Source organism: Budorcas taxicolor, chromosome 19 (assembly GCF_023091745.1).
Source record: "Budorcas taxicolor isolate Tak-1 chromosome 19, Takin1.1, whole genome shotgun sequence".
NCBI classification, from domain to species: domain Eukaryota; kingdom Metazoa; phylum Chordata; class Mammalia; order Artiodactyla; family Bovidae; genus Budorcas; species Budorcas taxicolor.
Window position 1 is genome coordinate 22,035,863 of NC_068928.1, and position 17,036 is coordinate 22,052,898.

Genomic DNA, 17,036 nt, shown 5'->3' on the forward strand with positions numbered 1-17,036 from the left:
AATGAACGAAGAATGAATGAATGAATTCCTATTAAGCTAAGTGTGTGGTGTCTTTGGCCACGCACAGCCAATTTCAACCCCAAGAGTTAATTACAGCTCAGTAAGATTGTAGGTGAAAATCTAAAATGGCTGGAAACTAAGAACAGTGCAGACAACTATAATTCAAAAAGACGCATGCACCCCTATGGTCATAGCAGCACTAGTCACCATAGCCAAGACATGGAAGCAACCTAAATGCCCGTCAGCTGATGAATGGATCGAGAAGATGTGCTACATATATACAATAGAGCATTACTCAGCCATAAAAAGGAATGAAATAGGCCATTCGCAGCAACACAGATGGACAGAGGGATTGTCGTACTAAGTGACGTCAGAAAGAGGGGATTGTCATACTGAGTGACGTCAGAAAGAGAAAGACAAACGCCATGTGAAATCACTTACATGTGGAACCTAAAATATGACACAAGTGAAATCTACAAAACAGCAACGGACACAGACATGGAGAACAGACTTGTGGCTGCCAAGGGGGCGGGGGTGGGGGAGGGAAGGAGTGGAGTTCGGGTTAGCAGATGTAAATCATGATGCACAGAATGGGTAAACAGCAAGCCCCTACTGTATTGAACAGGGAACTATATTCAATAGCCTGGATAGATCACAATGGAGAAGAATATATGAAGGAAGGAAAGATATATGTATAACTGAATCGCTTTGCTGTGTAACAGAGATTAACACACTCTAAATCGACTGTACTTCAATTTAAAAAAAAAGAACAATGCAAAGAAAACTGATTAGTTACAGAGACTTAGAAGTCTAATTTGGGGAGGAATCTTCATTATATATAGCAAAAAGAACCTCAGCCCCAAGCATCCCAGCACATGCTTATGTGGCAGCTGAGTGTCACCAGTTGTCTGTGGCTGACCTCATGAACTATGAATGGTCAGTCTAAAGACTGCATGAACTGTTTTGATGAGAGCCAGGCTGATAATACGTTTGCCCTGCAGGCAGAGCAAATTCCCACATTGCCAGGTAACCTGATGGAGCTGCCTAGTGGAGGTCTGAGAAGGATTTGGAAGGTTTTCCATATTATTAGTGTGGGAGGGCAGGGAGCACTTGCCAGCCAAGACTCTGTCACTTTCCTTCTTTTATGTGTTATAAATCCGTTGTTTCCTTATTGCAGTATCTGTGCCCTGAGTGGTTTGTTCAGCATGTTTTCTCCTGTTTGGATTGTTAATACCATGTCCACTCTGTCTGCTGCTGTTTAATTAACATCTTCTCTGGGCAGAATAGTAGCTCACATATAAACCTTCAAAAAAGATTTTAACATTGGAAAGGAAGAGAAATAACTATTGCTATTTTTAAACAATTTGGTAATTTATCAAGAAAAACTAAGAAAATCAACTGAAATATAGAGTAAAGCAGTTGAGGTAAGGTGGCTGGATACAAGATCAACACACAGAAATAAGTGGCATTTCTATAAGTCAACAAATAACAATTAGAAATGGTAATAGAAAAAGAGGACTATTTACAATAGTTTTCTAAATTTATAAAATGACTAGTTTTAGGCCTAGCAAGAAATATGCGAGACCTATATGAAGAAAGTCACAAATTTTTACTGAAAGACATAAAAGCCTAAATAAATAGAGAATATGGCTGAAAAACTAAATATTGTAAACATATGAACTTTCCCCAAATTGATCTCTAAATTCAGTACAGTTCTAATTGAAATTCCAACATGTTTTGAATGGACTTCATAAACTCTTTCTAAAGCTTACGTGAATTAGAGAACATGTTCAAGAATAACCAAGAAATATCTGAATAAAGAACACCCCTGTGGAGTGGAGGAGGAATTTACAATATATCAAAACATCCTAGACCTTATTATCACTGAAACAGTATAGAAGAAACAGGTCAATGAAACACAAGTCCTGAACCAGACCCACTACATTTAACCTGTGCAAGTGTATCCCACGTGTATGCAAATAAAGGACTATGTAAGAAAACCACAGAAACTACTGGCCTTCCTTTGGAAAAAGTAAAATTAGTTGAATAGTGTCACCCCTGGATTCACAATCACCGTAAAATGTGACATCATTTGAAAATGGGGGTTTTTGCAGATTTAACCATGGTGAGGATTGAGGTGAGACTGTACTGGATCGTGAGGGCCCTAAATCCAATGAGCATATCCTTACAAGAGACAGGAAAGGACACAGGGAAGAAGGCCAAGTGAAGATGCAGTGAGGGATTGGAAGGATGAGTCCATGAGCCAAGGGAAGCCAAGGACTGCTGGCAGCCACCAGAAGCCAGGCCAGAGGCATGAAAGGGAGGGTTTCTCCTTCAGAGCCTCCAAAAAGGAATCAGTCCTGCAGACACCTTGATCTCAGACTCCTGGTCTCCAGAAATGTGCAAAAATAAATTTCTGTTGTCATGATGCACCCAGCCTGTGCTAATTTGCTATGGCAACCCTGGGAAACAAATACAATGCCCTGCCACACACCAAACACAAACATAGATTCCAGAGATATTAAAGGTTACACATGAAAAGCAACACTACAGATGTATTAGAAGAAAAATTGGAAAAATATTTTTATAATTCACTGGCTAAAGAATGTTTTCCCAAAGGTCCAAGTCCCAGATGATACATAGAAAATGACTGATAGATTTGTGTGCATTTTTAGAAAGCAAAAAAACTGTACATCAAAAGTCACTCTTAACAAGTAAAAAGACAACGTAAACTGAAGAACATGTTTGTGGCACACAGTAGAGAGGGCTTCCCTTGTGGCTCAGCTGGTAAAGATCCACCTGCAATGCAGGAGACCTGGGTTCAGTCCCTAGGTTGGGAAGATCCCCTGGAGAAGGGAAAGGCTACCCACTGCAGTATTCTGGCCTGGAGAATTCCATGGACTGTTTAGTGGGATCGCAAAGAGTTGAACATGACTGAGTAACTTTCACATAGTAGAGTTAATATTCAGAGTAGTCAAAGAAAACCTACAAATTATGAAGAAACACAAATGACCCCAAAGAATCAAAGAATATAAAATGGAAATAACAGAAGAGATGGAGAAACAGTGGAAACAGTGGCAGACTTTATTTTTTGGGCTCCAAAATCACTGCAGATGTTGACTGCAGCCATGAAATACAAAGACGCTTACTCCTTGGAAGAAAAGTTATGACCAACCTAGACAGCATATTAAAAAGCAGAGACATTACTTTGCCAACAAAGGTCCATCTAGTCAAGGCTATGGTGTTTCCAGTGGTCATGTATGGATGTGAGAGTTGGACTATAAAGGAAGCTGAGCGCCAAAGAATTGATGCTTTTGAACTGTGGTGTTGGAGAAGACTCTTGAGAGTCCCTTGGACTGTAAGGAGATCCAGCCAGTCCATCCTAAAGGAAATCAGTCCTAAATATTCATTGGAAGGACTGATGTTGAAGCTGAAACTCCAATACTTTGACCACCTGATGCGAAGAGCTGACTCATTGGAAAAGACCCTGATGCTGGGAAAGATTGAAGGTGAGAGGAGAAGGGGATGACAGAGGATGAGATGATTGGATGGCATCACTGACTCAATGGACATGAGTTTGAGTAAACTCCGGGAGTTGGTGATGGACAGGGAAGCCTGGCGTGCTGCAGTCCGTGGGGTTGCAAAGAGTCGGACACGACTGAGCGACTGAACTGAAAAGAAGAAATACAAAAGGTCAACAGAAGTTTTATAAGTAAATATTTACAAGACATAATATCCAGTGTTCATAAAGATATGTGGATTATAGGCACTTTTTTCGGTGCTGATAGAAGTATAAATACATATTGCAAGGATACAGTGTTGTTTGTAATAGCACACACACAAAAATTTAAGTGTTAGTCGCTTAGTCGTGCCCGACTCTTTGCAACCCCATGGACTGCAGCCCCCCAGGCTCCATCTGTCCATGAGATTTTCCAGGCAAGGATACTGGAGTGGGTTACCATTTCCTTCTCCAGAGTATCTTCCCAACCCAGGGATCAAACCCGGTCTTCTGCACTGCAGATTCTTTACCAACTGAGCCGCAAGGGAAGATTTAGGAATGATCTAAATATACAGAGGAGCCTGGCAGGCTAGAGTCCATGGGGTTGCAAAGAGTTGGACACGACTTGGTGACTAGACCACCAAATATCCAGTAGAGGAGCACAGATCTTTCTCAGCTTCTGGTGGTGGTAGGTCCTGATAAACTCATCGTGGTTGAAAATATCATGAGTTGAAAATCACCTTAATTAAAAATGTTCAGGGGACTTCCCTGGTGTTTCAAGTGGTTAAGAATCCACTTTGCAATGCAAGGAATGAGGGTCTGGGAACTAAGATTCCACATGCTGTGGAGCAACTCAGCTCCTGCACTGCAATTACTGAGCCCTTGAGCCACAATTAGACTGGCGCCACAGCGAAAGATCGAAGATCCCACATGCTTCAACCCAATGCAGCCAAATAAATAAATAAATAATAAAAACTTTAAAACACACACACAAAAGACTAGAAAGGGAAACAAGTTTGTTTTTTAAGTGCTCAGAACACATTAGCTGACATTTGGACAAAATTATCTAATGTGAAGCTTATTTGATAATAAAATGTCAAATATCTAATGCAGTTTATTGAAAAGTGGACTGAAAGTGGAAAAACAGAATGGTTGTGAGTATACTGTTTACCTCCTGACTGCCTGGCTGATGGGGAGCTGCAGCTCACTGCCTCTGCCCAGCATTGCAAGAGGATGTATCACCCAGAACGCCACCAGCCTGGGGAAAGATCAGGATTTGAAGTAGGGTTTCTGCTGGGTGCATATTGCTTTCACACTGTCCTAAAATTGAAAAATCATAAATTGAACCATCATAAGTCACTTAGGATACCGTCTGACATAAAATATTCTTTGGTATGTTAAAGCGTCTGCCTCCAATGCGGGAGACCTGGGTTTAGTCCCTGGGTTGGGAAGATCCCCTGGAGAAGGAAATGGCAACCCACTCCAGTATTCTTGCCTGGAGAATCCCATGGATGGAGGAGCCTGGTAGGCTACAGTCCATGGGGTTGCAAAGAGTTGGACACGACTGAGCGACTTCACCTCACCTCCTGATCAAACTATGGAATACTATATGGCCTCTAAAAGCAGAGAAAGACCAAAATATAGAGAAAGATCTCCAGAGCATAACTGGAAATTTATGTATAAAATGGGGCTTCCCAGATGGCTCAGTGGCAAAGAATCCTCCTGCTAGGAGATGCGGGTTCTATCCCTGGGTTGGGAAGATCCCCTGGAGAAGGGCATGGCAACCCACTCCAGTATTCTTGCCTGGGAAATCCCATAGACAGAGGAGTCTGGTGGGCTACAGTCCATGGGGTCTCAGAGTCAGAAACTAAGCAACTGAGCATGCACGAACATGCATAAAATGCTATGTAAATTACTGCACTGCATTAGTCCCTAATACCACTCACTGTCATTTAGTGTAGTGGATTAGATATGCCCATAAAATGCCATTTAAGTACTGTGGGCTAACTGATTGCACCACTGGAGGGCTTCCCCATCAAATGCTGAACTCCAGACCCAAGAGGTAAATGTCCTTAGATTGGGGCACTGAGGGCAAGGAAAAAGAGAAACCGATGACAAGCAAAGTGAAGATTTTCACAGGCATTTGAAAATATGTGACTGACACTAAGGAGAGAAACCCAAGTGTGGACAGAAGAGATTTGGAGACTAGAGATGGCTATTGAGAGTGACCTCTCAAAGCAATATATCTCCATAGGGGACTGGGTTGGAGGAAGCTATCCGAGTCTTGACATTATTACATTTTGAACATAAAACGTTTGACTCGCTTTCTGATGTAGATCTAAAAATGCTTAGCCAGGCCAAATATTTTTTGGCTAGTGGGAAATGGATAAAAACTACATATCGCTGGTTATAAACTGGAGGGATAAGGATCACACCTCTTATTGGAACACTGTGTGTGGCAGGGTTGTTCACAAGAGGGCTATGTTTAGGGGACTTCCCTGGTGGTCCAGTGGCTAAGATTCTGTGCTCCCAGTGCAGGGGGCCTGGGTTCGGTCCCTGGTGGGGGAACTAGAACCACCTGCCACAACAAAGGTCGAAGATCCCATGTGCCTCAGCTAAGACCCAGTGCAGCCAAATCAATAAGTGTCTTTTTAAAAGATTGTTATGTTTAGCAGAAAGAAGACGGGGTTTAAAAAAGAGCTTAAGAAGTATTCCATAGGATCACTTTCCCCTTAGAACTGCCTGCAAAATGTTGTACAAATGTATCTTTTTCTGGGGAAAGGATTTATGGTATGGAGGTCTTCACTTGCTCCAGGGGATCCAGATTCAAAAAAAGATTAAGAACTAGTGGTGGTGGACCAGGAGAAGAGGAGCTGCTAAAGACACAGCTCGGGGAAGGCACCAGAAGACAGCAGGAAGACAACAGGAAAAGAGGGCAGGAAGTGACCGTGGCATTGTGAGAAACTTGAGGGTGTAAGACACATTAATTAATGGCAGCTGCATTATAATAGCTGTACTAGTTAATGTCAATTTTATAGAACAAGTGTTTATATTTGTTGTAATATGTAAGACTTGCACCAGAGGGTTTGTCATTTTCACCTGTGTACTTATCACTTTGTTGAGTGAAGGAATTACTATGAACTCGATGTAGCCAATGGGGAAGGGTCTTAATTTAAAAGTCTACGGGAGCTGGTATATAGATGTGACTGAATGCCTGAGCTACCAGCGTGGGAACAGGGGAACTACTGAAGCTAGGTGAAGATTATAATCGCTTTAGCAAGAATGGACATGCACGGAGAACCTGAGTACCAATCAAAACAAAACTGGGTGTCCAGGATATGAGAACAGTCAGAACACTCCTATTTTTATACCCAAATTTCTCATATATGTACACTTCCATATTTTACTTAAGAGTTTACAATCTGTTTTCCCAGGCTTCCTCCTTCTATTAAAGGTATTTTTATAGCTCTCTTTTGCTTATCATAAACCGTGTAGACTGTTGTTACTTATCTTTTTTTTTTTTTTTTAATTTTGACTGAACTGGCTCTTCCTTGCCAAGGCAGCAGATGCGGGTTCAATCTCTAGTTTGGGAACTAGGAGCCCATATGCCACAGTGCAGTAAGCCTAAGTGCACGTCTATCCAGCTAAGCCCACTGGAATGTCAGTCAAGAACAAACACCGGAGTCCAGGATGTTCAGAAAATTCCAGAATGAAGGACAGCAAAATAAATCTGCCCTCATGAAAAGTCATGCACTTAAACCAATGCATAAAGAAGCACCAAAAAGACATTCTGAACAAGATTTAATATAGGGATTAAACTATATGCCTCTACTACAAGTTGGCTTGGAAGCTTTTTACCACCCATAGTGACAAGTGTCTCTGTGTGATTGTGCCTGAGGGTCCAAAGGGGGAATTGTGGAAATCTACAGCAGGTATTTTTGTTTTTCTTTGCAGGGGGTATTTTTGGTTATCACAATGTGGGGGTGAGAGGTTATGCTACTGGCATTTAGTGGGTAAAAAGCATGTCATTTAGACATTCTATGATTTTTTTTTTTAAGTTTCATAAAAAGCCCAGGTGTTCAGGAGGTGGTCCTTATGGAGATCCTTCTTAATAGAATAAAGACACTGTTTCTATCTTAGAAAATAACACTCTGTACCATGTCCACTCAATTTATTATAGCATAGCTCCTTCGAAAATAATGAAACCAGTTGCAAATAGCATAGGGTGTTGGAGACTCCTTTTAACAGAGTTAGGAAAAAAACCAGTAAATTGACAGAGGCACATGAAATTCAGAGATCTCACTGATCTCATGAACAAAGGCTGTTTTAAAATGACTTATTTCCAGCCTATATATTTAACACATTTTGGGCACAAAGAGAAACATTGTGAAAGGAGGGTTACTTTTTTTTCTATTTTATTCTGATGCCATCCTCAGAGATGCACCCCAACACTGCCCTACAGACTGTTTTGTAGTACTTCTCTTCTACTTTGTCCTTTTCCCATTGCTGATTAAAGGATAGGGTCTCCTAGGTTGGTTTTGTGCTTTTTTTTTTTTTTTTTTAAGTATTAGAGGTTGAATTTATTCCTCATTTAGTGAACTTTCAAGCTAGAAAAGATGTTTCTATGATAACTTTGTCATCAGCTATATACCCTATTCCATAACAAAAAATTGTTTTTTAAAAAGCCCAACTCATTTGTGAAAAACCACACATTCCTTATTTTCATACCCCAGTTTTTCATATCTGTACACTCCCATATTATTTAAGAGTTTATAATCTGTCTTTCCAGGCTTCCTCCTTCTATTAAAGATATTTCTCTCATTTGCTTATCATAAACAGTCTAGCCTGTTACTACTTTTTAAAAATTTTGGCTGCCCTTGGTCTTCCTTGCCAAGGGTACAGGACACAGGTTCGACCCCTAGTTGGGAAATTAAGAGTCCACATGCCGCAGGGCAACTAAGCCCATGAGTGGCAACTACTGAGCCTGTTCTCAGTCGGTTCAGCCTGTGCTGCTACTGAACCTGTGCTCCACAGCGAGAGAACTAGAGAAAGCGGACGTCCCCTGCATTGGAAGGTGGATTCCTAACCACAGTGGACCACCAAGGAATGCATTTTTCTTCACCTAATGTCCATCTATCTCTCTGCTCTTTGTCTTCCTCGACTTTTGTACTGTGCAACTCTCTTAAAACCCAAACTTATATTCATTATCAGTATCTTATCTGCAAAGAGGAAGAAGGAAGGTAATGAGGTTGGGAGCTTCAGCATAAGGCAGGGCTTGGGTCGCAGGGGGAATGCAACTGAGGGATGCCAATGGAATTTTAAAAAGACAATCAGCGGCAATTGGACAGCCTGACTTAGTATTGGGATGGTCACCCTGGTTCCCTGACTCTCCCCAACAATATGGGCTGCCCTGAAGTAGAGAAAACAAAAATAATGGGGGCCAGGGCTGACGACAGGCCTGGTGGAGCTGGTCCTGTCACTCTTCTGCTTAGAATCCTTCAAAGGCTTTCCATTCCTCAAATGACCATCTCGAGTCTCCACCATCTGGCATTGCCCATTTCTTTGGCCTCTTCTTGTTCCATTCTCCTCATGGATTTCAAAGTCCCATACCCTGGCCAAGCTCTTCATCCTTGTGGCTTTTGCATATACTGTTCCTTTTATCTGTCACCTCCTATTCACAGCTCCACCCTTTGCTTCAGCTTAAAAATCTCTTCTTCAGAGAAGCCTCACCTGATCTTCAGATCCAATCAGAGCACTCCATCGCCTTTCACCATATGCTTTACTTGTCTTGCATGTAACTATTACAATTCTTGATTGTGATACTTGGAAACAGTTCCATGGAGGCAGGTACTTGGCTTATTTTGTTGATTGCTAAATTCCCAGCATCTGGCCTAGTGCCTATTGCCAGCAGGAACATTCATTCACTCTTTCAATAAATTCACTGAATGAATGGCAGGAAGAATAATGGGACCTGGGGCACGTTTTTTGTTAGTTTTTAACTACATCCCCATTTTCTCTTTTGTGAATTGCAGATAGTAACTACCAACCTCTGAACTGCCATGTAGATTAAAAGATGATGTATTATATATACATGGTATGGGCCTCCCAGGTGACTCAGTGTTAAAGAATCCCTCTGCCAAGCAGGAGACATGGGTTTGATCCCTGGGTTGGGAAGACCCCCCCTGGAGAAGGAAATGGCAACCCACTTCAGTACTCTTGCCTGGGAAATCCCATGGACAGAAGAGCCTGGTGGGCTACAGTCGATGGAGTCTCAAAACGTCAGGCATGACTTAGCGATTACATAGCAGTAGCACACTTATCATGGTGCCTGGCAAATAGTAAGGACTAGGAAATGTGAGTTGTTAAAATCATCATTAAAAATAAGCTCTATGAGCAACCAGAACTCTCATCCATTGCTGGCAGGAATGCAAAAAGGATAACAGCCTACTTAGGAAAATAGCTGGCCAGTTTCTTATAATATAGGTAAATACAGGCTTACTAGGCAACCCAGCAAGACCACTTCTAGGTTATTTACCCAAGTGAAGTGAAAACTTACATTCACGCAAAATACTGCTTTATTCGTAATCGCCCCAAACTAGGAACAACCCCAGTGTCTTTCAACCAGGGAATAAAGAAACTGTGGTATATCAGAGACTGGATTACCACTCAGCAAGAAGAAATAAACTATTGTCACATGCAATAATGTAGATGAAATGCAAATACATCATGTTACATGAAGAAACCAGCTCAAAAGGTGACATATTGTATGATTCCATTTATATGACGTTCTGCAAAAGTTAAACTATAGGGACAGAAATCTGGCCAGTGGTTGCCAGGGGAGTAGGTGAGGCATGAGAGAATGTGGGGTGGGGTGGTGGTGATGGAACTGTCTTAGGATTTGATTATGATGGTGGGTACATGATGATATGCATTTATTAAAGTTCATGGCATTCTAAACTAAATGGATGGACTTTATATATATTTCCTACTGTATATAAAAAATGAAAAACATCCGAGAGAGAGATAATTATCATTTTCTTTTAAAAAATATACTTCTGATTATAAAAGTGTTACAGGTTCATAGACAATTTGGGAAAATCTGCAAAGAATATGTTGAATCGCCTGCAGAAAAGGAGTATTTCTTATCATTTTTATAAACACAAAATACACAAACTGGGATCATGCTGTGTATTTTTGCTTTCTGATGAGTGTTTTCCCATGTCATTAAATAAATTTCAAAACCATGATTTTGAGTCAATAATATTCTAGTAAATAATTGATTTATATGTTTAACTCTTCTTTTACTACAATTTTGATTATTTAAAAAAAGCTCATTGGGACCAGGGACGCTGCCATCTCAGTTTCACAATGTTTAACAGGTAAAACAACTCTTCCTTTGGCTGCAATGATCTCATTGTAGCTGGAGGAAAAGTGGCTCCACAGGGTGACTTTGCTTTTTCCTCTGCGGTGCAGAGGGCTGGACACCCTCTTACTAACCTGTATTACTAGCTTAAATTTGCATAGTGCTTTTAATATTTCTCTCTCCCCACCTCCTTGCCGGGTAAGCCGGGTCGATGGAGTAATCTGTTCAAGATTATACACCTCATCATTCGTGGACTGTGACTTTGACTCTAGCTATTCAAGAGTCCCAGAAAGTCAACATTTCCCCAGGGTGGGTCACTGCCTAATCTGACTCTCCCCTCCCGTCCCCCACAAGAAGGAAGCTGCAGACACGCCCTGAAAACAGCCCAGAGGCTCGGCACACGGGGAACTAATATCAAGTGGACGCTGTTCCATCCTACAAATTGTCCTTGGCAACATCGCCACTTACCAGCTGGGGTCATTTCTCCCCCGATGGCTGGGGAGACACCTAGTGCCACTGAGCAAGGGGCTCCTGAGAGCAGATGGATCGCCCGCCTCGAGGCCTGTGAGGGTTGCTGTTATTTGATCGCGACGCAGTCGGGGCGCATCCTCACTAGGGGAGGAGGGGGTTGTCCTGCCGGGCCTTCCCCAGCGCCAGGGCCCGAGTAGGGGGGCGCCTTCTGAGAGGTGAAGCGGGTCCCCATCATCTTAAGGAGAGGTAGGGGCCGCCGAACTACAGGGCTGCTCGGCGGGGCTCTCGGGAGGTGATAGGAATCCCTAGTCCAGGCGACCAGAGGTAAGTCCTCCGCTATCCCAGAGTGCCTCGGATTCCGGAAGTGCTCGGCTTCCCGGAAGAGCCCGATTGGCTGACAGAGCCCAGACTCGCCGGACAGCTGCAGCTGGAGTGTTTCTGGTCTCCGGCGTGAGTGGCCGCAGGAGGTGCGGTTCCAGGTCCGGGTGGGCGTCGGGAGGGAGCTGGCGGCAGGATGATGGAGGAGGAGGAACTGGAGTTCGTAGAAGAGCTGGAAGCCGTGCTGCAGCTCACGCCCGACGTGCAGCTCGCCATCGAGCAGGTGAGCGTTCCGCCCCCCGAGGGGAGGAGAGTGCGGAGACTGGGGCAGCTCTGGGGGCGGGACGGCGAGGAAGCTGTCTTCGGACGGAGACGTCGGAGCTAGGCGCCAAGGGCAAGGAAAGGTTTTGAGGGGAGGTGGTGGTGGGAATGAGTTTCTCAGTGTAGAAAAGGAAGAGAGGTCTTCCTCGGCCTTGATTGACTTTGGAGGGTGGGGCGTTCTGGTGGGTTTGGGCAAAGGAGCTGTGCCTCCTGAAACGATGTACCTAGAAGGGACCTCGTGGGTAGCAACCTCCGGTAGGGGTTGTGGGGCTGTTCATTCATCGGGTTGGTGTCCCGATGTTCTTGGATTCTCCGTCTAGCCCCATGTGACTGACTCAGAATTGAGGGGAGGTGGGTAACCTCTGCTTTTGAAGCATATCGCAAAGCAGAGGGGAAACGGCTAAAAGAGAGAGAGACCTCCTTTACTATTCTTAAATGGTTGAGAATTTCTGCTGGTGATTAGGTTAAAGAATATTCCCCAGGCAACTAAGCCTCTGCTCCAAAACTACTGAACCCATGCGCTGCAGCTACTGAAACCCAGTACCTGGAGCCCATGCCCTACAAAAAGAGAAGCCACTGCAATGAGAAGCCCTCACACTGCCACGAAGAATAGCCCCCGCTCACCACAACTGGAGAAAGCCCAATGCATAGCAACAACGACCAAAAATAAATCTTCCAAAAAAAAAAGGCAATTTAGACCCTTGTGGAGGTTATTGCTCCTGATAAAGGGGGAAAAATCTCTCTTAAAGGAGTTGGTGTAGCGGACTTAAGAAAAGGAGGGGTGTGCCATACTTAATGATCACGGGAAGTTTTTTAAAGTAAAACATTACTACTTCTGTTACTAATAGTTAATACTTATTGAGCATTAATACTTACTATGGGTGGTAATTTGTGTTGTCCCACTTACCTCTTGGATATGTGTTTTTCTTGGAGTGGTTGGATTACTCACACAAAGCACATTTGACACATCCTGGGAATGCCAGGGCAAAGGTTTGGATGTTCAAGCCACACTGCTCCCCACCCACCTCCATCAGCCAGAAAGAGAAATACATTTCATTTGCTTTGAACCTACTGGCCTCCAATAGAAGAAATGAATAATGCAGCCAGTTGTTTGATGAGGGTTTTAGACCCCCCCCACTCCCCTTTCTTCAGTTCAGTCTCTCAGTCGTGTCTGAGACTCTCTTCGACCCCATGAATCACAGCCTGCCAGGCCTCCCTGTCCATCACCAACTCCCAGAGTTCACTCAAACTCATGTCCATCGAGTCGGTGATGCCATCCAGCCATCTCATCCTCTGTCATCCCTTTCTCCTCCTGCCCCCAATCCCTCCCAGCATCAGGGTCTTTTCCAATGAGTCAACTCTTCACATGAGGTGGCCAAAGTACTGGAGTTTCAGCTCCAGCATCAGTCCTTCCAATGAACATCCAGGACTGATCTCCTTTAGAATGGACTGGTTGGATCTCCTTGCAGTCCAAGGGACTCTCAAGAGTCTTCTCCAACACCACAGTTCAAAAACATCAATTCGTTGGTGCTCAGCTTTCTTCACAGTCCAACTCTCACATCCATACATGACCACTGGAAAAACCATAGCCTTGACTAGACGGACATTTGTTGGCAAAGTAATACCTCTGCTTTTCAATATACCAATAGCATAGATTTGTCCAATAAGCAGACATTAAAAAAAAAATTCACTTCCCAGAATAACTGTCTTGAGCTGGTGAAATCCAGTGCATAGGGGATTACTTGACTGTTTTTATAATCCACCGTGTTACATGTTCTTCAGACAGTAAAGCGTCTGCCTACAATGCGGGAGACCCGGGTTCAATCCCTGGGTTAGGAAGATCTCCTGGAGAAGGAAATGGCAACCCACTCCAATATCCTTGCCTGGAAAATCTGATGGACAGAGAAGCCTGGTAGGCTACAGTCCATGGGGTCGCAAAGAGTTGGACATGACTGAGCAACTTCACTAGCATAGATTCATCCAATAAGCAGACATTAAAAAAAAAATTCACTTCCCAGAATAACTGTCTTGAGCGGGTGAAATCCAGTGCCTAGGGGATTACTTGACTGTTCTTATAATCCACCGTGTTACATGTTCTTCAAATTGCAGTGTTTTAAGGGAGTTATCTGTATTTCTCTGAAGGCAGAGGTATTCTTTCTCCTATAAAAGAGATGGACAGTTCCTGAATGCCAGAGCTCCATGTCCTAACACTGTCTGAAGTTTGAAAATCGCTTCAGTGCATAGTGAATTCTACAGTTGAGTCATCGTTGAGACCTGGTGCATTAGTCCATTATCAAGATTCTCTTAATACAACCATGTCATCAACTGGCTTAATCTGCTAGTGTATAATGCTCGCTTATTTTACCTTGTCCTTGGGATTTCGTGGCTGTCTGAATACTTCTTACTGTTGCACATTCTAGGAAGGAAAGAAGACATAAAGCAGGACAGGAAGATGATTTTTAATTCTCTCTCTTTATGTAGGTATTTCCAAGCCAGGATCCTCTAGATCGAGCAGATTTCAATGCTGTGGAGTATATCAACACCCTGTTCCCAACAGAGCAAGTAAGTACTACATTCCCTTCTTGCAATGGCTTCTAGAACATTCTGAGTATTAATGATTAGTTTGTTACACTACATAACCTAAGGGACCTTGATAAACAAATAAGAGTTAAATTCAAGTCAGACTCCTTCGTAACCAGTTTTGGGAGGTGGTTAGCTAATACCAAATACTGTTGTTGTGCCAGAGTGGAATTCTCTGTGTAGTGAGCATATTAGAAATTGTACCGTTAGGTTGAAAGAGTCCATCTCATTCCCTGCTACCCCAGATTTTCTGTAGTAAATCAGGAAGTGGAAAGGATTTTTCAAATGTCATAGGGGAAAATGGGAGTGAGGTGTGCAGGATAAGCTTGGAGTTAGAAAGCTACTTTTATTTCTATTTCAGGATATAATTTCAGAACTTTGATTTCCAGCCCACCAGCCTGTGGTTGGGTGTTGGCACCTTTACCCTGTTTGTGAGTAAGGAGGAAGAGCCTTACTTATACTACTGACAGTTGTAGTGGTGAGTAGGATAGGAGTAGTGAGTTAAGGTGAACTCAATTTTGAACATATTTGGGCCGTCCAAGTAGAAATACATAGTTGGATATTTGAGTCTGGAGCTCGTAATCCCTGTAACTGTTAGTATTTTGGCATGGATCTTTCCAAACTTTTTCTGATGAACATGCTAATTTTTAAAATAAAGTTGGAAAAAATGGTATCATACTGTGTGACTGTCCTTTTTGAGATTTCAAAAGCAGCCTTTAGAGCTCCTTTTCGGGGGGTTGCGGTCGGGGGGAGCTGCGCTATGTGGCTTGTGGGATCTTAGTTCCCCGGGCCCCAGCAGTGAAAGTACCAAGTTCCAACCACTGAACCATCAGGGAATTCCCTAGAGTTCATCATTTTCTAATGAAAGAGGAATTCTAGGAATTAGCTGAAGATGGAAATTTGGAATCAAGTAGGTCGGACACGACTGAGCAACTTCACTTTCACTTTTCACTTTCCTGTATTGGAGAAGGAAATGGCAACCCACTCCAGTGTTCTTGCCTGGAGAATCCCAGGGATGGGGGAGCCTGGTGGGCTGCCGTCTATGGGGTCGCACAGAGTCGGACACGACTGAAGCGACTTAGCAGCAGCCGCAGCGGTAGATATAAAGATAGCAGTTGAAGCTACAGAAATGTTTCATTTACCCCAGCCTATCAAGACAGCTGACTCGCCAAAGCAAATTGTTAGATCTGAAAATCATGTATATAGGGAACCACCAGGTTCTTCCCTCTTCTTGATAAGTGTTTGTGGGTTTTTGTTTTTAAACCACTGAAGGTAGCATAAGACATTAGTCGTTCCACAGATTCAGTTATATGTCTTGTCTAATTATATCCCCCACATCCATGATAAAGTATTGTAAAGTTTCTTTAAAATTCAGAAAATTTATGACACGGGGTACCTTTATTTCCCTAACCCCAGATTTTCACCATTTTCCAACCCAGATTCCCATGGACCTTAATTAAAAGATAATAAATAACAGCATGATTTATCATTTCTTTTAACTATTGCTAGATCTTGGGTAAAACCCATCTATATTTCTCATGGACATGCAGTAAATACTTGTGAATTACGAGTTTAGACTAGTTAAAGTAGATGTCAATATATCAAGAATAAATTTAGTGACACTCTAAGGAGGAGGGTGTGTATATGTTTGTCTTGAATGGCAGCTGCTTGTGGGTCGGGGGTTACCTCGAGGCAGGAGGAACAGATCCTGGATGTTTCTAACTCACCAGGTCCAGGTGGGAAGAGCTCAGGTTTCTGTATTTAATAGGGCTCCCTGGGTAGGTTCTGACACATAGCCAGGTTTGGTAATGATCTAGAAAATCTTTCTAGTCTCCTAGTAGGAAACTGAAGATGATCGTTTCTCGTGTTTCCATTAGAAGTTTGATGAGGGGAATCTGGATAACATTTATTAAAGACTAATATAATTAGGGGGCTTCCCTTGTGGATCCACATGCAATGTGGAAGACCTGGGTTCAGTCCCTGGGTTGGGAAGATCCCCTGGAGAAAGGAACAGCTACCCACTCCAGTATTATGGCCTGGAGAATTCTATAGTCTATAGAACTATAGACTCTAGAGAACTATAGAACTGTAGTCTATATAACTATAGAATTACAGTTCTATAGAATTATATAGTCTATGGGGTCGCAAAGAGTCGGACACGACTGAGCGACTTTCACTCCCTCACAATATAATTAGGAACTTGGAGAAGAAGAGTCATAGGGAGCTGTGGCTTTTTAGCAGTTATTACTTTTTTGGCTGTGCTGCATCTTCGTTGCTATGCGGGCTTTTCTCTAGTTGCGGAGAGTGGGGGCCACTCTTCAGCTGCGGTGAGCAGGCTTCTCAATGCGGTGGCTTCTCTTTGTTGTGGAGCACAGGCTCTAGGATGCACAGGCTTCCGTGTTTGCAGTGTGGACTCAATAGCTGTGGCACCCAGGCTCTCGAGCACAGGCTTGAAAGTTGTGGCGCATGCGCATAGTGGCTCTG

General features: G+C 43.1%; 1 protein-coding gene across 2 annotated transcripts in view; it reads left to right on the forward strand.

Annotated features, from left to right (window-relative positions):
• The first annotated feature begins 11,792 nt into the window (after nucleotides 1-11,792).
• Nucleotides 11,793-17,036, forward strand: part of VPS53 (VPS53 subunit of GARP complex) — a 135,785-nt gene continuing 130,541 nt past the window's right edge. For both annotated transcript variants that reach the window (XM_052657246.1, XM_052657245.1), the window contains exons 1-2: nucleotides 11,793-11,934; nucleotides 14,454-14,534. In XM_052657246.1, coding sequence (XP_052513206.1) covers nucleotides 11,848-11,934; nucleotides 14,454-14,534 — 168 coding nt within the window. In that variant the 5' untranslated portion in view covers nucleotides 11,793-11,847. The remainder of the gene's footprint in view (nucleotides 11,935-14,453; nucleotides 14,535-17,036) is intronic.